Raw genomic sequence first — 23081 nt, forward strand, 5'->3', positions numbered from 1 at the left:
CTTGTGCCTGCCGCCTCTGCGCAGTGTGCACGCGCTCCTGCTGACCTATGAGACTGCAGAAGTTTCATATGACTGAGCAGGCTTAAAAAAAAAAGAGTCTGGCGCTGTACCCAAACTGCACATGTTGCTCCTCTTTTTATTTAGTAAATATTATTTACACATTGTCAAGAACACATGCTACAGAATTTCAGATTTACAGCTCCCAAATAATAAAAACAGCTCTTCAGAACAAAAGTACCAGATGACTAAGGAAAATGTCATCAAGGCTTTGAACACTGAGAAAACATTCAAGTTTTTTTCTTCTATTTTTTATATATGTATTTTTTTTATTTATTTAATTTTCAACCATTTCTGAACAAGGCCTCTTAAACTATGCAATAGTGATTGTGCAGCATATATAATATATTCCTGGTGCTGCTAAAGCTCCCTTTGGTTTGTGCTTCTCTGCAGCGGTGATATTAGCACCCAAACATATGGAAAAGGGCCCAAGTGACAACTTCATTGTAATTTATGATCTAATCTTTTTTTTTTTTTTTTGTCTACCTGATGTTGTCTACGCATCTAATGATGTTTGCTATACCCTCTAATGCAATTTGAATAGAACCTGGTGCTACAAAGCAGTGCAAATTTGTAGTTTCAAAGTCAGACATTTCAGTATGCATAGTACAAAAACAGTATCTATGTTAAACTATGCAATAGCTTGTATCAATTGTTTGAGTTGCAAGTCATCACACAATTACTATTTACACGTTTGAGTTAACTTCCAGTGGCTGCAATGTCTCAGCGATTTGTTGTTACGTTTTTTTAATTTCTTTTTTATTATGCAGACTGGAAACTTGCAAATTGGAACTTGTTGGCGTAAAGCAATTTTAAAATAAAGAAACATATTTGAAATCCCTGCATTCATTTCATGGGTTCATGGTTAATGTCACAATATTGATGTTTTGTCTAATGTGGCCTCAAAGGTCAGAGTCGTTCATTCGTTTTGTGTTGAGAGTTTTAAAAGAACAAAAAACCTGTGCAGTGTTCATACCAAAGCACACGCATTGAAATCCCCGAATCAATTGCTTTACATCCAAATTATGGATTAAGTACATTTACAAATACACACACACACACACACACACACACAAAACCTAGAGAGCACCATGGTAACTGAACATATAGCAAACAAACTAGTAACCACAGTAACACTACTTTACATTCAATACCATACATACATTACACTGTACATTAAGGCATGAGGTGCTGTTGATGCAAAACCTCAGCAGAAGATTCACTGATAAATGGAATGCACTGAGGAATGAAATGCATGTCTATGAAATGTATCAATCACACCACCAAGGCAAATTATAACACTCCTGCTGTTAAATTATTGTAATAAGCTGTAATTTGGGTGAAAACTGGCTGTTATTTCTTTATTAGTCAGATGATCGGATTCAGACAAAGATGGCTCTAAAAAGAGAACAATACTCCTGCTGACTGTCTGACCACGAGTGCCAAAACATTTGATCAATTAAAATATTTGAAATGACATGTAATTGAGAGCAATTTAGAGTTACTGCTTAGAGCACCAGCACCACTACTAATCTATATCTTACACTTGAAATGACAATGAACAAACTTCTTTTAATTTTGCGAGCCCCTCTTCATGCATTGTAGTCATTAGGTTGAAAGTTAACAAGACAGAATTTTGGTTTTGTCACTGAATTGATTCGAACCACAGAAACGTTTAAGCTCTTTGTTGGGCTCTAAATATCTAGTCAAAAATGGTATGGAAAAGTTAAACCAACCATATGCAGGATTAAAGCCAGCCTGTCTTTAACATATGCTGCAAAAGCAAATGCTGCAATTTACTTTTCCAAAAACAATGGATTTTTTTAATTATTATTTTCATGTATCATGAGTCTTTATGATGTCACTTATATAAACATGTGTCTACTTTACTTTGCACTGTAATCCAGCTTCACAATTAGTCAACTGTTTGTTAAAACTACCTGTAATTGCATGTACTTTATACTACGGTATATATTAGTTGTAGATGAAGGTCAGCACAATGAGTATTCAGTTATTTTCAACAATACTTTGTAGCTGCACAGTAATTAAATGCAAGTTGGATAAGTCAAGTCTGTATTCAGTATATGTATTACTCAGTAATACTGTACGGTACTGCTCACTGCCTGCAGTGCACAATATTAGGTAACTGCACATTCGAGTGATGCAAGTGCAGTTCATCTGATATTCTGTACAATTTACAATTCTACCCATCTTCACTGAGCACCCTGCTTACAAGTCCATTCTACAATCAAATACAACAGTAGATGACAATCTTGTACATACGACACTGTGAGGCGTGCAAAACAAATCATGACAAATGATTTGATCGAAAACTCTTTTCTTTTAAACATTTGAATACCATGGTCCTGTATCCTCCCCAAGTTTCTTTCATCACACTTGCCGCAGCATGTCGTGACACCATACTGTCTTTAGTGCCGTTCACTGGGATGCTGCTACTGGAGGTTCTTGAGTGTGTCTCTGTGGAGGAGAGTCCAGAAAGTGCTCGAGGTGTGTAGGAGAGTATGGATGACTTCACCCAGGCATGAGGAAGCCTCTTGCATGTACAAGTCTTAGACAGCCAACTGCAGATAGTCCCGGGGGGGGGTGGGGGCAGGGGCATCATCTGATCAACTAAAGTAAATCTCTAAAGGCCGAATCACATCCAGCGACAGATGCAAGAGACACATCGTCACAGAGAGATAGTGATGTACATGTGGTCACTTCAGATCTGGAAGTGTCGCTATAGGCTCGGAGATGCATCATGTGCTGCTTTTCCAGGATGACAGTGATCAAGCTGACGGAGGCATTCATGTTAGTTAAAACTGAAGAACTCGGAAAACATGTGTGCCAACAAGCCTCATCAAGCAACACATAGGAAATAATAGTGATCTGGTTTGTTTTTGCTGGCATTTTTACAGAAAATACAGTTATTTTCCTTGATTTGGGATCTCCTGTGTCACAGGACACTGGATGCATTCATGTAAACTAAAGCCCTTTTGTGACAAGAGGCCACAAATCACACGATCACAATACATAAATGCAGAGCACGTCCAGACTCATATGACTTTTAGCTTTATACACGAACATTCAGAAGTAGAACGACTGAACAGAAATGGGTGGAAGGTTCCAGTATTTTCATTAATACGTATCATAATCAGCACGTTAGAGTGAACGACGTCAATAACGGATTTCCTGGCAGGCTATGTCATTGTTATGTTCTGTTGATGAGATCATACTGTACACACAGTTTGGTAGATTGTACAAACACTTAAGGGCAAAGTGTTATATCTCTGAGACTGAGAAGTTCTGTGTTGAATTGCTGGTTGTTGCAGCTGATAAGCAGCACTTGGTTATCAGTTCTGGTTAATTGATGAGAATTATGATCATAGGTGTAAAGTTCTGTGCCAGCAGAGTCCTATTTTTAAAACTCAGGTAGTGGAACATACAACAATAAATATGGGCTGTTATTTGCGCCAGTTACACTGTGCCATTTGTCAGCGAGGTTCATATCACTGAGGTTTGAGCCTCATGTACACTAAAGCTAAAAATCTAAGGAACACAACTTATTACTCTAACCACTGGATTGAGCTGACCTTGCAGACCTGGAGGTGTGCTGTTTGACTGCAGAGGCAAACAAACAGGAGGAGAAACTGTGTGCCTGAATAGTCAGGGCGTTCCTAGCCAGCAGTGCTTATCTTCTATTGTTTCCTTCACAACTTGCATCCACACTGATGTTCCTCACTTCAGCATGGCCTTACCGCTCGGTCAAATGACGGCGGACGAGCCAGAAGAAGAGGAGTTTGAGTTTGGGGAGGAAGGAAGGTTCCAGAAGAGCCACTTGCGTTTACACTGCCGTCTCTGGTACAGGTAGTCCTCCTTGTCGCGCTCTTTGCGGGCTCTTTGGTAGTGGTCGTCCTCTTTCAGGTACCACACAGGTGGCCAGCGATGTTTCTCGAAGTACTCTTGGTTCTCTGCAGCAGAACAGACTGTTTTAGGAATTTGAAAATAATAATTGTGATATCAATACATCATGACGTGAATCATGTAATTTTTAAAGTAATTCTGGAGAAAGACAGTTAAGTGTTTAGTCTCATCCCCATGCTGTCAGATGCCAGCGCTTTGGGTTAATTGGATGGATGGATGGATGGATGGATAGACAGATGGATGGATGGATGGACGGACGGATGGACGGACGGATGGATGGATGGGCAGATGGGCAGATGGATGGATGGATGGATGGATGGATGGACGGACGGATGGATGGATGGGCAGATGGAGACTCAGCAACTATCTTTCTGCAGAAACTTACATAGTGTTGTTTTAAATTGAATAAATAACAGTGATTTAAGAACCAAATAATGTCAGCATCTTTGTGGATTATTGCTCAAACATGAACAGTGTAGGCAATAATCAATCACTTATATGAGTCTTCCTCCCTATCACTAAATAATAATTTTGCTTCTGAAGCACTAATAACTAAATATAACTCCGACTGAAGGGGAATACTGAATTTCCTTTGAAGCCTATTAAACATGTTTTTATTTTATGCTGTTATAATGTCTCATCTCTCTCTCATTTACTGTAGCAACCAGTGTTCGCCATACCGCATGCCAGTTTAGCATTTATTAAGCATGAGAGGGCATTACAGGTGGGTATTTGTGTTACCTGTAGACTTGGACTTCATGTCTCTGGGAAACTTGCGGCAGACGCTGTTGTAGTTGGTGCAGATGTGGTGAAGACACCAGCCAGTGAGCTGTTGGGCACCGTGGAACTGTCAAAATAAAAAAGTGATTATATTTTTTTTATCTGTGTATTTGTTGCTTTGTATACAGACACCTCATTATTCGAGGTAATCCTGAAGGGGCATGACTAAAAAAAGCAATGGTCATTATCTACTAACCCCCAATGTCAATGGAAAGTCGGCAACAACATGTTGTACTTTTACTCATATTTGAAAATACTGCAGATGCCATTTTAGGTGACCTCAGGTTCAGATTGCCATGTTTTGCTGCACTGCTTGGCTTAGTTAAAGGTGCACTACATAGTTTTGGGAAAGACATTTCAATCAGAGGAGAAAGATCTTTACTGACTGATTTTATGCCCAAACAAACTGAATAATCAAACTCTCCTCAATTTTTACGACCGAATAAACAATCTAACCTTAAAAGACAACACAATTTCATACTGTTGATATATGTTTCATATTTGGTGGACCCTGACACCTTTCTAGCTTCAACAGTGTTCTGGGGACCTTATTTTCCTTTTGAGACCAGTTTGTTTATACAGTTATGGATGAAACAAATATTTACTGAGTTTGAATTACTACCTTATGAATATTTCAAATATAAAAATTCCAAAACTACATAGTACCCATTGGATCCACATTTTGTGAGGAATCTGATGAGTAATTCAGCTGCGTTGATAAACTGTTTGGTTGTTGCTTGAAGCTGCACTCAGGTGATTCACTTATAACCTTAACACTATTAACAGCATGTTAAGTACAGCTGAGAGTGACAAAGTATATGTGACCTTGACAAAGTAGTTACATATCACCAGGGCAGTATCAACCCTCTGCTGGCTGCGGACAAGACCGGGCAAAAAATGCATATAACGTCTTTCACTTCAATTTATGTTTTATTTTTGTGCCTTAGTGGTGCATGTTGAAGAAATTAGCTAGTTATCCAAGTTATTACCACAAAATGAACATGTGGGTGGCCCCTGAGGGTCTTGTTTGGTAAACCATCCCTGCATGTGACTCTAATGAGCTTGAGCCACAGTGAAAATACAGCTGAACCATAAGCACATCTGAGTTTGAATGATGAGATCAACTAAAGTGCTGAGCCCGCATGCGGAGACTCCTCTGTCCTACATGCCCACTGCCCCAAACATCCTTTGCCATTTATTCTGCCAAACAGCTGACTTGCACTCTGAAAACTGTTTCTTTGGCTCCACCCACTAGGTGTAAAGATTATGTCACCCTCCAGAGCAGTTTTCCCTGAGAAATGCCCTCATTAAGAAGAAAATCTAATTTGCAAGAGCATTATATAAGAGCTTCAAGTGCCATCCCTTTTCAGTAGTGACTGACAGGTCACACTACCTGGGCCATATCCAAGTACACCAGCACATCTCCATCAATGTCAGCCCCCATCATCGCTGCCTCCGTCAGTACCGTTACCGTGTAGAGCTCTGAAAGAAACATCAGAACTAGTCACTTTAGTATGGGCATAACCTTGATCACACACAATGACTTTGTGGTTGTCAGGATAATAGATATACCACATTTAATACCTGTAAGTGCAACCAGGTGGGGGAGGCAAAGACGATTGGCAAGAACAATAAGTTCCATTGCATCCAGGTCAGGTCGAGAGCAAAACCGCCCCGTATACAGATACTCCAGCACAGCTCTCATACAGCTGCGAGTTGTGTTGGGAAACAGCACCTAGAAACAGGAACATGTGACACGGCATGACTTAGCTGACCCAGGCTTTTGATGTGCATTTAATAGAACAGCCAGAGGAAATCCAAAATGAAGTTCTGTTTCTGTTCTGTTCTGCTTTAGCTGCAGCAGCAAGGTAAACAAAAAAGAAAAACCTTGTGATGTCAAAGCTGATAATTGGTCATTACATCTAAAAATAGCACTGAAGAGCCATTTGATTTAACATCCTTTTAAATAGAAGAATCGAAATTTCAGACTACATGTAGAAGTTATCTTACATGCATTATCTTTACATACTATTATGTTCTGTTATTGTACAAAAACAAAGTAACTGGGCTAATGGGACTACTGTTTGCATCACAGAAGCCAGCTTAATTGTATTACAACGGACTTGCAATCCTCTAATTAAATTATACTTTGTAAACAGGCCACATAGTTCATTGCTTCTCTGCTTGCATCAGTACATGTATTGATCTTTGCTGCACTAGTGTGCTTTGTGCAATTTTAAAGTAATTACATTTATGTTGCTGCAGAAAGTTTTATCCAGTGCTGAGTTTGGTCTGCAGTTTAACAGTGACATAAACTTACCTCTTTCGTGCAGCTCTCCACAAAAGGCCCACCAAACATAGCTGCCATCCAGTCACAACTAGAGATGAGTAAAGGCTTGTGGGCCATGATCGTCCCATCATCTAGCTTGAATACTACATCTGCAATACAGAGGTGAGACACTGATCACGCTTAACTCACACTAACATCCACGCTACAGCAAGCAGAACACAAAAACAAACATTATTATTATTATGCTTTTTTCCTTTCATGCAGTGTAAAATACATGTTCTTCTGCATTAAAAAGGACTTTATACCCACAGAAAACATTGCTACTGAAACACCTCATCAGAGGTCCCACCTTAGATTCTTGACATCACAATACGTCACCATGTCACACATGCATTATTGAGCAGCTAGTTCGGCTCATTAAGATTCATTTTCCACAGCTGCTCTTTTGTTGTTAGCGGTACTGACTCAGGCATGTGTGAGTTAATTTATAAGAGTACATTGGGTATAAGAGAGGGGGAGCTTAAAGAGACAAGAGCTAAAACAGAGCATTTCAGACAGAGGGGGCAATGCAGAGCTGCAGCACTGGACAGTGTGAGAAAACTGATTTTTTGAGCATTATTATTAAACCTATTCTAGTAGTAACCCAAAATAAAATTATGAGCCTGAAAATGATTATCATAATGTCTCCTTTAATGATTTCCACTCACCAGAAAAGGTGCCTTTGGCCAAGCACTCTTTGACTCTGTTTGTGCGTCGTACATGGAAGGCTTTCGTGATTTCTTGGTTCATGAAGGCTTCATTGTTAAGTATGTTCGCCACCATCATCCGCAGGTCAAAGACCTCCAGCAGCTCGGCAATGTGTGCAATGTGCATTAGCTCTTTCTCATTCTCGTCTAGCTGACCTGTGTACAGGTAGCGAAGAACAGCCCGGAAAGGACCAAGCTGCATGGACTGGTCCATGTGCACTACAGTCATGGGCCTGGGGCTGTATGTGACAGGGTCGTCTACCAGCTCCTCCTGGATGCTGATGAAAGCTCGGCTCCATGAGGAGAGCATTCTGCTCCGTCGCCCCCCCTCCGAATCTTTCAAGGTCCCATCACTAGTGCAGGCCCTCAGGTTGGCCCTGTCTCCATCATCGCTGCTCTCGCAGACGTCAAAGCTAGCAGCACGCATAAGCAGCTCTCGCCCAGAGAGAGGACCACGAGTGGGCCTTTCAGTCTCCTCTGAAGTCTGTGTGTCCATAATAAACAGGTCGTAGAACTTTGAAGATGATGTCGCCAAGTATATCTTGTGTGCAAAGATTTTCTGTCGCTCCTGCAGGACCAGGATGACGTCAGCACAGTGTGGGTCCTCAAGAAGACCGACTGGATGCTCCTCTGTGGTGGTTGGGGGAGGAGGCACAGTGATTATAGGTGGGGGCGGTTTTGGTGGCAGGAAGGGCGCCTGAAGGAGAGGCCGCTGCACATTTCTGAGGTGAGATTTCCAAAACTGCAGGTGGCGGCGCGAGATTAGCGCAGCTCGGATAGCATTATCAAAGACGTCCTTGACTCCAAACTGTGCAACGACACTGGTTTCATAATATGGCACTCCCAACTCTTTGGCCACCTCCCGTCCTCTCTCCGGAGGAAGAATCTCATTGGATTTAATGGGTCTGAAAATTAAAGAGAATATATTGAAGGCAAAAGATTCATTCAAGCACAATTCTCAAACAACCTGTGACCTCCATTCTACCTAGCTAAAGGCCTCCGTGCCCTGTTCACTGCCTCCAGGTCTGCATAGCGCAGGTCCAGCTGACAGCCCACCAAGATGACAGGAGCACGGGGGCAGAAGTGCTTGATCTCAGGGTACCACATGGTCTTCACATGGTAGAGAGAGTTGGGGTTGGCGATAGAGAAGCACAGTACCACCACATCAGACCTGAAGGGGAGACACAGGACACATTCTCTCAAATCAAGCAGCACAATGGTAGGGCAGCAGCTGCTACTTATTTCTTTGATGATTCATTAATCCATTATTTTCTCGATGGTCTGTAAAATGTCAGAAACTGCTGAAAAATGCCAAAGATCATTTCCTAAAATGTCTCCTACTGTCCAAAAATCCCCAAATATTCAGTTTAGTGCCATAGAGAAGGGTAGAAACACAAAAATATTCACATTTAAGAAGCTGAGATCAGCAAATTCTGACATTTAGCAAGTTCTAGTAAATTAACTTTACATTTTTCAATATCTCACCTGCCGTATGCAAATCGCCGGTCCTTATGATGGTCTCCGAAAGTGTCCCAGAGGCGGAGGGACACACTGACGTCATCCACCACATCTCTGGAGCGTTCTAACACCTAATAAGGGATGACACATTCAGGGATATTTTCTGCAAGTCACTAGTGGATGAATGCTCACAGCTAAATGTGCCTCATGCATAGATGAATTCAGTTGGGTGAACAGAGATTGAATTCCTCGAAAACCCCCAACAACCTTTGTTCTCACGGTGTAATTTGCATACTCACCTCCTGGCACACTCTGTACTGGTCAATCGCCCAGACTGTGGGCACATGTGTGGCGAGTAACTGGTACTGAGTCAGCGTGGCATTGCAGGCCCGGGCGCAGATGAGTCGGGTCTTTCCGACGGCATTGTCTCCCACCACCACACACTTGATAGTTTCAACGTTTGGCCTCTCATAGTCCATATCAGAATCTGTCAACTGGGACCTGACGAGATACGAAGAGGCAGAGAAAGATGCATCATCAGCACCCGCTATCCTAAACTATCGTCCTGAACAGTACAGGAGCGCTGATCAATACAGATATTAGACACTGTGACTACTCCTCATCTGCACTGCTCGTTCTGCCTGCAGAGCTATCAATGGACGGTCCCGTGACTCGCCCGTGCCCATTCACAAGTTCCCTGTCCTTGTTCCTGACAAAACATTTTTTAAAGGGACAAGCAAACAGAGAGGGTGGATGGCTTTGGGAGACTGAATGAAAAACATCAATATTTCGAACCAGAATGCTTGAGTTTGCATGCTATGGGTTAATAAAAGCTGATGCAATCATATCCAGATATTTCTGTAATCCCCTTCTGCAAGCCTTAAAACACCTTCCCCTATGTATGGCTCCTATGTTATAATCCAAACAACCTTATCAGTACGATGACGGCTGATTCAGAACAATGAGTGCTAGAAATCTGACATCAACACATAAAACCCTCATTAAATGAAATGGAGGGAATAGCTAAATAGACTATTTCTGTCTCTTGAAAATGGTGGCTGATGAATTAGGTAGCCCGTTTCCAAGGGAACTGTAGCCTGTTTGTCTTTGTGCCACAGCCAATATCCTCCATCTATGATGTTTGTTTAGTCTTTTTTGGCCTTATTCAACACAAACATCATCAGCTGATGACAGTCATGCCTGCTGTGGTTTGCTGCTGCTCCCGTGCTGTAGAGTGGTCTGGATCTATCTGTGGCTCTAACTTCAAACAGGACATCAAGGAGCCGAGCCCTGCCCTGTCACTGAGTCACCAGACACCAGCAGACCATCCTGAGCTCTGACCCCCAGCACCATCCTCACCCTCTCTGAAAGACTCGCACCGGCAACCTCCGATCAGATGTCATTCATATTTAGATTTTAGACAGAGCCAGCTTCTTATGAATGAGGTCAGATGCCCCCCTCCCTCCTAAAGAACTAGTTTTTGCCCCACTAACATATTTTCTGATTCTCCAGGATGATCCCCCACAATCACAGAACAGTCCTCTCCTATATCTTCATGTGTATACAGTCCTCCAGAGATTACTATCATGGGCTACTCTTTATCAAACTGTCACTTACAGTCATTCACAAAAAAACAAACAAAAAAACAGCCTTCCATTGACTGCACAATCTGCATCCCCGTGGGCTCGCCCTCACCTCCGTTATGTCCAAAAACATCTGTGACCTTAGGCTGGGCCTGTATGACACCATACAGACACACCGCCTCTAATACTGCTCATTCATGTGCCCCTTTCTGTTTCAGGCTCCACTGCGCAAACCCTCGAATTAATTCATCTTTTCCCACATGGACACATATTGAAAATAACCCACACGGCGCCGTCAGACTACAGCCCCTCACTGAATCGCCATGAAATAAGCGTGCAGCCTCAGTTATCTCCCACAGCAAAGGTGATAAAATTGTGCATTGCCTACCAGGAGGACCGAACAGTCCCTCCGCCACCGAGACACTAGTCATGAGGCTCTGCTGCATTACACGTTATGTAACACCCCGTCACTGACTCCTGAGCCTGTTTATCAGGCTCGACGCGAAAGGAAAAAAGCGATCGAAAAGGAAATAAAAAGCCAGTCTCGTTCGCAGAGAAAACGTCCCTCTTACCGCAACATAAGGAAGTGCTGCATGGGTTGGCTGGTCGACGAGCGAGACAGAAAGCAGGGCTCCATCGGATGCGGCTGGCACCTGACGGCGGCTGGCGTTTGACTTCATCTTCGAGGCGAGGTGATCGAGGCTTGAAAATAGACCGGCCGAGCCGCAGATGTTTCAGGAAAGCTCCACTGGATCAGCGCGATTAGTCCGATTTCATTGCCAAAAATACGGTCGCCGCCGATCTGAAGCCTGTCGGTGCGCTGCAGAGCTGCAGCTCTGACCGTCATGGAACCACCTCCACTTACTGTAAGGCCTCCGTAGCTAATAATAGGTAGGCGCACCGCCGAAAAAAACCCATTCATTACAAAACACTGATCCACTTTAAAGTACGGCACACAACTCTTTCCACAGCTCCTACAGCTCCTGGCCTCCAGTCCAGCTCATGATTCTGCCTCCGCTTTAAAACAATCAGGGTTGTTTTATGTTTTAAGTTTATATTGTTTTTATTTATTTGTTTTTTTCTTGACGTGTCATGAAATACATCATACACGCCTCATGCATCCAGGCTGGGTTAAATGAAGCATGAGGGATCAGCTCCCGTCAGCGTTAATTGATAGTGTTGTATCCAGGGGAAAGTCTATACATGCTCACCTGGGACAGGTATCCAACAGAGATTAACTTGGGCATGTGTGTGTGTGTGTGTGTGTGTGTTCACTATAATCTGTATACATATTACACAGATAGATGAAGATGAATGACACACATTAAATACAAAATGAATCAGATAATAAAATGGCATGAGCAGTATAAAAAGACCCCAAAAAAAAAAAAAAAAAAAAAAATCACATGAGTCATCACTGTGGAGATTTGTATAAATAATCTGCTCTTCCCTGGTACTAAATTAACTCCTCTTGCTCTTTTAAACTGCATTATGACTGCATGAGATCCTCTGATGTGTCGCTGCATCGATCAAGAAACTCTTCAGCTATCATTCGACTCATTGACTGGCCTTAGAGAACAGTATCCAACAAATAAATATGACATTTTTATAGAAATGTTGATCTATAGCTATACATTTTCACCTATAAATATCTAACACGAGGAAATATGCAGAGTAAAGATGATAGATGATGAAATCTGATTGATGCCCCCCTTTCTTAAAAAAAATTCTGGTTGTTAATCTCCAACGATTTAGTGCTGCACTTTCAGAAATGGACTGATACTGAGATAAATATTACAGTGATGGATTTGAAAAAAATCTGACGTAGGGACGATGAATATTGACTTTTTAATTCCTACAGGTCAAGTTCCCGAAATAATCAATGTTTTCCTTCTCACGATGAAACCCAATGGCACCCTTTAGTTAGATTTAGTTGTCTGGTAAAAGTCTTTCGAACGCCATGAGCCAGCCCGTAAAGCTTAAAACTGAATTTGATCTACTCCATTAGATCCTTTTAAAAAAATAATTAATTAAATGTATCTTTTGAAACTGACAGACTTGCACGTCCACGGCAACAGAAGGCAGTTATGTTTTTAGTTTTTTTAATGTTATTTCTTGGATGTGACCAAGAACTCATATCACGGTTTTGGCCCGTGTGGCCCACACGTGGCAGCACGTCGGCTCTGGGTCATGAGGGGCCTGAATGGGCCCAAAAGGCCCCTCTAACCCTTAAGATACTATGCTGGGGGGTCTTTGGAGATTATTCGCACAGGCGAATCCAACAGCGGTCTTGGTTTTGGCCAACTCTGCTTTTTAATCTATATGCAAGACAACAAGATCATTCACTGATTTCGAAAAACAGTGTTCATACATCCCATGTTCAGACAAGGTGAGAGTTACTGCTTTTTACTGTAGTTTAGCAGCTACAGTGAGGAACTAGACTTCAGGAAGAGTGTTGAAGATGAAATGTGATTTTAGGGCCTTTGGAGGCAAAGTTTTTTTTATTTGTTTGTTTTTTGTTTTTTTTTGTTTTTTTTGCTTTTAAGGCTACAAACAAGAACCACAGTGTCTTACCTTTATTTTATTGTCCTTGTCTTTCCAGTGTTACCAGTCATCTAAGTAGTTTTTTTTTTTTTACCACTTTGGGGCAATGCAGATGGTAAAGCAAATAAATGACTTGCCATGTTTGGTCTGTGTTAATCAAAAGGCTACTTACCACTCACTGACGGCCATGACGCACTGATGGTGGTAGCTTTTCCACTGTTACATTGAGGTTGTTTCCACTTTAGTTAGGAAAAGATTTAAATCCACAACAAACCAAATTCTCCAGGGTTGGTTTACCTTGTAGCTCTGTACCTCTGTGTAGCTCTGAAGGACGTCAATCACGTTACACAGTCCAACAATTTAATCTAGTGTTTGCAATCTTAACTTTGTTCCAGGACCAAGAGAATCAAATTACAACTGACCTTCAGACTTGCAACTTTAAGAAAGCATCATAGCTGCGCTGCAGTCATTTTTGAATAAAACCTCAACTTGTTGATCTGATTCGCACGAGCGTCACTCTGTGTCTTTTTACTGAATCGCTTTTCAGAATGATAGCAAGTTCACATCGAGAGATTGCTCTGGAGGTGGAGGACTCAAGTGTTATTGAGTCACTGTGCAATGTTCAGTCTGCTCCACCAGGTGAGGCTGACAGTCTAAATTTCATTAATCCTCTCCAACAGTGAGGCACAACATGAGCATGTAAAAAAGGAAGCAAAGAGTTGAATAATCAGCTTCACAATGCACCACAAAATACATAACAATGTGATAACATGCAATTGTGTAACAAATATAAAATACTGAAATAACATAAATGAAACCCTGAATTTTGTTGTCCGTACATGGCCGAAAAGGAGGATCTAGCTATTTTTGCTATTTTTGCTATTTCTTTCTTCATTGTATTCTCAGAATTAAACTTCTTTTCAGTGTTTTATTGTGTTAGTCATTTTTTTCCGACTTTTGCCATCTGCAGTACAGTTTTTCATACCGAGCATTTGGCTGCTTTTAACCACTGCAAAAGCAAATTGAGACCAGCATTGTTAAACATGAAAGAAACATAAACGTCAATAAAAGTGTAGTCTTTCACACACACAAAATGGAATGTATAATGTGCACAGTACTAATTAAAGGGTAAGTTCACCCTAAAATGAAAATTCTGTCAGTAGCTACTCACACCCATGCTGATGGAAAGTCAGGTGAAGTTTTGTAGGCCACAAAACATCTCTGGAGCTTCACAGTGAAACAGTGTATCGGCATTATCTTAAACAACTGAAATAGACTGGGATTTGTAAAATTGTTAATAAAAACAACTGAAAATAATCATAAAAAGACTCCATATAGCTTGTTCATCTTAATCCAAGTCTCTAAAAACCCTGAAATCCAAAACAAATTTGAAAAGATGTGGTCTATACCCTCTTAAAGCCAAAATCTTTAATTTCTTTAAAAGCGCCAGCACGCACCCTCTCTAAAGTGGTTGCATGCTGTAAATAATGTCTTTTCAAATTAACTTCGAATTATTTTTTTTTACGTTTTAAAACAAGTCGCCTTCTACTTCAGCTGTTTCGGAGGAGAATGCTGCAACGCTGTTTTGCTGTGAGGCTCCAGAGATGTTTTGAGCACTAAGACATTTCACTCAGCTTTCCATCGGCATTGAGCTAGGTGGATAAAGACTGAATATTCTTTTTTGGGTGAACTAATCCTTTAATTCATTGGAAAAAATAAAAGAATAATTGCACAACAGGAGCCGGTCAAATCAAACGCAACACAATAAAACCACTTTTCACATGTTTGATGCTTGTGGAAGTGAAGACGTGCAGAACTGTGGACCTCCTCTACTTGATGAGTCACAAAGCGAGCCATAGCTACTGATTTGCCACACTCAGAATGGTGCAACAGCAGAGGTGAGCGATAAATGTTGTGTAAGCAATTATTGACAGCAGGTCTAAAGTGAACTCTGTGCCCGAGTCCACACAGGTTGGGGTCTCTTGAAGCATTCAGATAGTGACAGGATTGTTGCTGTCAGTGGGTTCCTGTCACATTCTCAATGGCTGCTGTCTCAGAATCTCCTTTCTCTCTGGACTCCTACCATGTCTCTGAGGAGCTTGGATTCATCCTCCGTGATCCTCTGGTAGGTGGAAAGGCTCAGCGGATAAACGTCCTGCTCTACCTTTTGGATCTTACCTTATACACAAGCCGTCATTATGAAATATTGGATCTGCCTCTAAAAGATTGTTTAACTGAAAATAGAGTAAATTCACATTAAATGAAAATGGTAGTTTGGCAGTTGTTAAGCTTGTGGTATCGACTGACACTGAGTTGACCGAAGGAAGTAAAAAAATTGGCATTGTTCCCGTTTGTGTGATGAACTTTATTCCTACAGCGCTGTGTTTGTACAAAACCACATTTTGTTTAATCCCTCAGCCAAGTCCAAGGCTACTTTGCATGTAGCAACATAAAGCAATGACATGCAAATTTAGGCGAGAGGCCTTAAAATCAAAAATGAAAATGTATGAGATTGTTCCATCATTTTGCACATTCACATCCGCAGTGCTCAGAAGCATACCTGCCAACCCGTCATAGTTTTCACATGAGATTCTCACTGCCTTCTCCTGGTTTCCTCCTGAGGTCAGAAATATCTTGTTTTTTTCTCCCAGTAAATAAGAAATTGTCACATTTTTCCTCCTCAGTGAATGACAGACAGACAGAGAACTGGAGAGGAGAAAGAATATTTTAACAAAATTCTCTTATTATTTTGTTCTTTCTTATTCTGTTAATGCTTTCGAGAAAAAAAAATCCCCCGTACTTTTGAGGTGTCAAGGTCGGCAGGTGTGCTCAGAAGTGCTGTTTCATTTCCATATGCCATGATGATCAACATTTTCTTACCCTGCACACTGTGCTCTGACTTGACTTTCAAAGGAAGAGCTCCCCCCGTATTACCAGCCATGGATGGATATTGCCCTACGGGTTCCGGAGCTCGTGCACTCTCACGAGCTTCGCCTCCATATTAACAGGGTGAGTGGGGACAATAAACTGACAGGGACAATTCAGTGTGTTTATGGAGCCATGGTTCAGTGATGCCACTCTGTCTGTCCAGATGCCGCTGCTGAGCACCCAGTATCTGCAGAAACACCGGGAGTTACGGCTGGCCCACCTGGCCCTCAGCGTGATGACCATGGGCTACAGCTGGCAGGAGGGAGAGAACAACACAGTTGAGGTATCTCTGTGTGTTTTTGTCTTTTCTCCGACATCAGTCACTCTGATCTATTATTCATCTGGCTTTGAAACATCAATAATCTTCCTCTTAGATGCTGCCACGTAACCTGGCTGTCCCGTACTGGGAGGTGTCACAGCGTTTGGGACTTCCACCAATCCTAACCCATGCAGATGCAGTACTGGCTAACTGGAGGAAGAAGAACCCAGAGGGGTAAGGCCAGTTGTCTTCAGCGTGTGGTTTGACTGCCCACAAAACTGATTTCAAGTCTAAATCTCTTTTTTCTTTCCTATGTTCATCTTTGTGTCTCCTGTGCCAGGCCTTTTGACATGGAGTAAGTGCACATGAATTATGGTCCTCATGACATAATGCAACATGATATTGGGATGTAGGCAAAGGTTACTGTTTTACTCGCAGGAACCTGGAGCTGCTGCTCAGCCTCCCCGGTGGAGACAGTGTCCGAGGTTTCTTTATGGTTACTCTGCTGGTGGAGCTCGCAGCTGTTCCTGCATTGAGGGTGAATATGTATTAATAAATACATCAACTCATGTATTATTTACTTGTGAGATGAGAAAAAAAAATCACCTTCATACAACAATAAGATAGAGGAAACTTAAAAAAAAACAAAACAAACAATAAAACTGGAGCTGTGTGGCAGAACATTCCTGCTGTGATCAACGGTGTCAGGTGTGGTGACACTGAGGCTGTGGCAGGAGCGCTGGAGGACATCAGCCAGTCGATACAGGACATGACAGATGCACTCAAGCTCATGCATGGTAATCACTCAAACATAACTTATGTATCAGTTTTAGTATTCATATATTCATGTTACCACATCAACAAGAATTTTGATTAATGTGTTGTTGTTTTTTTAAGTGTACGTGGAACCGTCAGTCTTCTATGGCATCATGAGGATCTACCTGTCAGGGTACCGAACTCTCTTTGTTTTTTCATTTTACTTTCCAATTCTACTTTACAGTCTTTCAACTGTAAAGTAGAACTGGAACTATTAGTCAGCTAATCGATTAGTCGAAAATCATATGCAGATTATTTGGAGAATCTAAGTATTTTTTTTATTTTTATTTTTCAAGCAAAAATGTCAAACATTTGCTTGTTCCAGTCTTTGTGTTATTGACTAGCAAAACAATCTGGAGACATCACTTTGGGCTTGTTGATGTCTCTGAGCCACAAGCACGCCAGCAGATCCACAAAATAGAAATGAACTGTGGCCCAGATTTGGGCCAGCTCTGGTTTCTAGGTTCGCTCTTGGCTGACATGTGGCCATAGCATGGCCTGCTTGTGGCTCGGATCTCAGATATGTGGACCAGATAAACATGTCTGGTGTGGGCAGGTCTGGTCCACAACAATGTTTCTTACTGGAATCCAATGAGCATTTGTGATAATGTACTGCTATTTTATAAACTATGATTAATCGGTAAATCAAGAAATAATCTGTAGATTCTTCTATAATGAAAACGACTGTTAGTTGCGGCTGTACTGTTAAGTAAAAGATGTTTGTGAAATGTGTGTGGTTGTGTTTATGTACGCCTGCATAGGTGGAAAGACAACCCTAGTATGCCTAATGGGCTGGTATATGAAGGGGTCCAGACAGAACCGATGGAGTATTCAGGTGGCAGCGCTGCACAGAGCAGCCTGCTGCACTGCTTTGATGAACTTCTGGGAGTCAAACATGAAGCAAAAAGTGGTAAGATGTCATTTTTTTCCCCTTTGATTGATAATAACTGTGCCATAGAGGAATGAGGAATCATTGTGATGTATCTGTCCTAATGTAGGTGCCTTTCTAACCCGGATGAGGGACTACATGCCTCCCAAACACAAGCAACTGATCCAGGACATCTCGTCGCAACCCTCACTAAAGAATTTTGTCCAGCAGCAGGCCAGTGAGCGGCTCAACCAGGCCTTTCAGCACTGCATCACGAAACTGTTGCATTTGCGCAGCTACCACATCAACATTGTCAGCCGCTTTATCACCGTACCTGCAGCCCGAGCACGACAGCTTCGTGACAGGAACCAGGACTCCGAGGGGGAAATGATAAGCAGAGCACCAACAGCATTAGAGGAGAGGGGCACCGGTGGCTCTGGCATCATGATCTTCCTTAAGACTGTGAGGGACCAGACAAAAGAAGCCTTCCTGTCTGAGAGGAGAACAGAAATGAATCACCAGAACTGATGAGTGAGCAGTGTCTGCTGCATATATGTCATTGGAAGGATGCATTTCACATAGCTTCGTTGTGTTCACGAACAAGCCTCAACTCTGAGTGATAGCCTTCATTCAGTCCAAATCCTAATTCAAACCACTGCTCTGACTTTCCATGAAACGCAACCGCTGATTCCTTCTTTAATCTGAACTAGAGAACAAGAGAGATTGTCCTCTGTAACGGGAACAAATAGCAGTTGTTATCTGTTCAGTGTAGAAAAAAAGATAAGTGAGAGAAGTTTGCAGCTGTCAAAAAAAATGGATGAAACATTTGAAAAACCGAAATCCTGCAGTACCTTGTTTAACCATGGCAGGGCACTGAAGGGCAGCATTCCAATTCAGACGAAAGGAGGATTGTTTATTAAAGGCCAAGACGGTGGGCAAAACCCGAGTCCCAAAGGCATGAAGGCTTGTGATTTACCTGATGTCATAACGTATTCATCATTAATAACAGTCATCAGACGAGGTGTGCAGCCTACGCTAGCTGAAACCTACCCTGACACACTGAAGCAGGCTGGAACATGACCTTTTCCCTCTCTGTAAATAATCAGCCTTTGTTGCATCTTTGCTCCCCACTGTGTCCTTACAATGGGGTTGTCATGTCGAAGTACAATGCACAATGCAGCGCAGAGATGCATCACTTATCAGAGCAGTTACCTCAGCACCTCTGCCATCCTCCTCCAGCCCACATCCAGCCCTCACATGCCCCACTATACTTCCTGGATGGAGAGTGTGGAAAACCCAGAGTGATGAAGGGAGGGATTGTGTCATGAATGGGAGCTTCACCTTTCCTGGCCCGTCTCCACCGGTGTTTTATTACGATAGCAGCTCGGCAAGATCAGATAAGGCAGGCGGTGTAGCAATTAGACATGACAACTCTCTTCAAACCCGCGGGATCCACTTCTTCTTCCACCCTCTTTCTTTTCTCATTCTGGGTAAATAGCAGGAAAGATAATGGAAGAGAGCATTAAACTATTGCACATGAAGCCTGTCAAGACCCTGGTGTCAGAGACATTTGTTAAAGGATGAGTTGACCCAAAAAATGAAAATTCAGCCGTTATCTGCACACCCCCATGCTGATGGAAAGCATTCTCCTAAAAACTGAGGTAGATGGGGACTAGAATATAAAGAAACAACTGAAACCTGTCCAGCGTAATTCAAGTCTCCAGTAGCCCTGAAATCCTGGACTGATTTGAAAAGTGGTTATTTACACCCTTGATGCATGGTTGAGCTTGTGCACCCACTTTAGATGGGGTTTAGATTTTGATGCTGAGAAGAGTATAAATAATATCTTGCAGTCAGTTTGGGCCTCCAGACACTTGGATTACACAAGACAAGCTGTATGGAGCCATTCCATATCTTTATGTTTGGTTCTACTACATTTGAAAACTAGAGTTGCCCTCAGTAGAACATATACCTCTGCCAAGGCCCAACAGGCCCATTTAATTCAATCAAGCCTAATCATCATGGGTACCCCTCTGAATCCTAATGATCTCAGCCGCACATTAGTGGTAGTTGCATATTTCCATCCTTATTCGTTACCATACAGATAGTGAAAAAAACATTTATTAAATCATTAGATCCATATTTTTTTTTTCTTCATGAGAAACAGAATCATCAGTGTAAAAAAAAGTTAGAGGGGTCTATTTCATGCCGTTATCAATCCTCTATCTAAGTTTTGTGGAAGTCTGCTCTGTAGTTTTTCTGCAATCCTGCCTACGATCCAACCAAAACATGCATACAGACAAAAACAACAGTCTGCATCTACTTCAGTTGCTTCAGAGACTGATGTAAACCCTAGGAAACGTCACCTGACCTTTGGGTGAACTAACTCTTTAAATGTTTTTTTAATTTTTTTTTTTTAACTTTAGATGGATGTACAGCAAACACGTTAGAAAAGAGCATACCTGAGTAATCATTAGACTATCATCCATTCACTGAAATATGTCCACTCAGATGAGTTTCACAAGCTTTTCTTAGAATGTGACAGGAAGACCGAGGTGAGGAGGGGAAAGGTGAACAGAAACTCCGCAGGGATGGAGAGAGTTGGGTGGTGGTGGTGACAGCGTGCTCACATGTCACAGTGATCTGATTAGAACCTTCTTCCACAGCCAACGCAAATAATCCCCTTCCTTATTACCTAACTGTGGAGGACTCCCTGACAACCCGACAGTAAACACTGGCCATCTCTAAGGATGTCTTCATTGTGTAGCCGGGGCTGGGCCTGCACAGCCGCTGAAGTTTCACCTCGTATCACAACACTGGCTGATTTCAATATAGGATATGACACACGTAGATGTACGCACACACCCGAATCTTTTGTGTTGTACTGACAATGCTGTGACATGCAAGACATCAGAGAAGTGTGTAAAGGGTCAGGTTTTTTGTTATAAAGTTACATTTTGGTTTGAGAATCAAGGCAGAAAGCTAAATCAGTTTTTTTTCCTCTGGGCAAAGGGCATCTGGAGTCACTCTTGTTTTCATGAAATCTACTCAAACAGCCATGTTTGATCCATCAGAGCGGACAGGATTACAGGCGTGGGTTCTCCTTTTGGTTAGACAATCGGACATCTTGCCTCGGTGGTTAACCACAGGATATCCTGGATTCTGTTATTTCAAAATTGAATTTATGATGCTGCTGCTTACCTCAAGCCAAGCAAAGCCAGGACCTTTTCTCACCCGTGATGGCAGCAGTGCAGGATTGATTGTCTTTGGCGTGTACATGACGGGCGTAGCTGGGAATTATGGGTCGTGCAGTGCAGTAGGTGACTCTGGGCGTTTGAATGCTTTCTGCTCATCTGGACTTCACTATCTTTATCAAACACACCCACAGGTCAGATACAGCTTCATAACTCACTTACTGATCAGTTTGGATTCACCCTCAGAGCAGTTCGTGCTCCATATATCCTCATATCCTATATCCTGCTACAGTGAAGATTTCTGTAAAAAAAAGAGTGGAAATGATGTCTTTTCAAACCAACTTTTGATCTCAGAGCTTCTGGACACTAAGATTACAGTGGACACACTGTATGAAGCTATTGTTCATACTGAAGCTATATGGTTTTTTTCCCCCATTAACATTCCGTTGTTTAGGAGAAAAACTCACCCTCCTCTCATTGGGATGATGTTCCATTAAGACCAACAGTAGTGGACCGATATAAATAATAAGGGAGTTAAAACCAATAACGTAAATTAGAAAACTGAATGAATTAAATATAGCCATTTAATGGTCTTAATAATATGCAGAAATATGTGTCGCTCCACCTCAGGGGTTTCTTTACCTATGATGTTGCTAATACCGCTCCTATCGTCGCGAACATCTCCAGACGGGTGAATCATCCTTCCTATAGGACCTCCATTTGGAAGGTTTCCATAGAAGTCTCTCTAAATACAAGCAAAACGTAGCCAAAATTCCCTGTGTTGTGGCTTTTCAGACTTCACTTTCCTGCCCTTAAACAAGACATCAAGCTCGTCTTTCACCCACCCCGTCTCTCAAATCATTTCTCTCAACCCCGGCTCCTCTTTGTACCTCACTCTTGCGGTCTGTCAGCGCAGGTTAAAGGCTTTTGATGTTGTCATCTTACAGCAACTTTATCACTTCCTCCCCACTGACTCAACTGAACCGGTATGCCCACATGAAAAAACAGAAAAGAAGCTGTCAGACACACACAGCCAGCTTTAACGGCTGCTCATTCAGGTGTAGAATTACTATTGATGCCAGTGTTGATGATGCAGCCCAGATGACGTCACTGCCTTCACAGGATAGTACACGTCACACTGCAGTCTTTGTTATTCCAAGGAAAACTTGTGACATTCGGCCTCTGTGAGACAGATATGTGATGCATCATGCTGTGCTGTGCGACGTAGATATCCGGCTCTGCGTCTGATGGATGTTTTTTTCCCTCCTCGCAGCCCTGTGACTTCCAGAGTTTGGCTGAATAAATGCAGGAGATTGTCGACACATGTTTGCTCAAATTACTCTGTTTTGCCAGTTTTGATGAGTCACCAGTGACGTCCTCTGAGTCTACAGCCGGCAAGTGACTCTGTACTTAGAACAACCAATGTAAGTTCCTGGAGAAAGATAGCTGATTGTTGAGACTCATCCTCAGATTGTCAAACACTGATGCTCTGGGTCGGCTGCCAAGCCAAAGCAGTTGAAGACCCGAGGACAAGTTGCAACAGTGATCCTTCTCCAGGAAATTCAATTGTGTTGCTTTAAGGTTAGGGCTGGTAAATCATTCAGTTAATCTCAATCATTTCATTAGGACCAAAT

At 42.1% G+C, this 23081-nt stretch overlaps 3 protein-coding genes across 7 annotated transcripts in view; 1 reads left to right on the forward strand and 2 right to left on the reverse strand.

Annotated features, from left to right (window-relative positions):
- The window catches only part of LOC119019266 (phosphatidylethanolamine-binding protein 4), a 60417-nt gene extending 60294 nt beyond the window's left edge, over positions 1-123 (reverse strand). Inside the window, exon 1 of the mRNA XM_037097710.1 lies at positions 111-123. Coding sequence (XP_036953605.1) covers positions 111-123 — 13 coding nt within the window. The remainder of the gene's footprint in view (positions 1-110) is intronic.
- On the reverse strand, positions 117-11547 carry LOC119019530 (rho-related BTB domain-containing protein 2-like). Of its 4 annotated transcripts, none has more exons than XM_037098228.1 (10): positions 11411-11547; positions 9555-9756; positions 9283-9386; positions 8783-8968; positions 7759-8702; positions 7082-7200; positions 6346-6496; positions 6155-6243; positions 4723-4828; positions 117-4028 (listed from the first exon to the last, which is right to left on the reverse strand). In XM_037098228.1, exons 1-10 carry the CDS (start codon positions 11473-11475, stop codon positions 3823-3825), a joined length of 2172 nt encoding a protein of 723 aa, XP_036954123.1. In that variant the 5' UTR covers positions 11476-11547; the 3' UTR covers positions 117-3822. The 4 variants fall into 4 exon arrangements, with proteins under 4 accessions (XP_036954123.1, XP_036954122.1, XP_036954124.1 ...); XM_037098227.1 differs by having other exon boundaries at positions 117-4043; XM_037098229.1 differs by lacking the exon at positions 11411-11547 and adding an exon at positions 11227-11385 and having other exon boundaries at positions 117-4043.
- Positions 11548-11630: 83 nt separating this feature from the next.
- ido1 (indoleamine 2,3-dioxygenase 1) lies at positions 11631-22769 on the forward strand. 2 transcript variants are annotated; one of them, XM_037098233.1, is made up of 11 exons: positions 11631-11729; positions 15354-15507; positions 16296-16391; positions 16474-16593; positions 16685-16803; positions 16910-16924; positions 17008-17107; positions 17249-17366; positions 17467-17518; positions 18147-18295; positions 18384-22769. In XM_037098233.1, exons 2-11 carry the CDS (start codon positions 15424-15426, stop codon positions 18779-18781), a joined length of 1251 nt encoding a protein of 416 aa, XP_036954128.1. In that variant the 5' UTR covers positions 11631-11729; positions 15354-15423; the 3' UTR covers positions 18782-22769. The 2 variants fall into 2 exon arrangements, with proteins under 2 accessions (XP_036954128.1, XP_036954127.1); XM_037098232.1 differs by lacking the exon at positions 11631-11729 and having other exon boundaries at positions 14649-15507.
- Positions 22770-23081: the final 312 nt, after the last annotated feature.

This window comes from Acanthopagrus latus, chromosome 5 (assembly GCF_904848185.1).
Source record: "Acanthopagrus latus isolate v.2019 chromosome 5, fAcaLat1.1, whole genome shotgun sequence".
NCBI lineage: Eukaryota > Metazoa > Chordata > Actinopteri > Spariformes > Sparidae > Acanthopagrus > Acanthopagrus latus.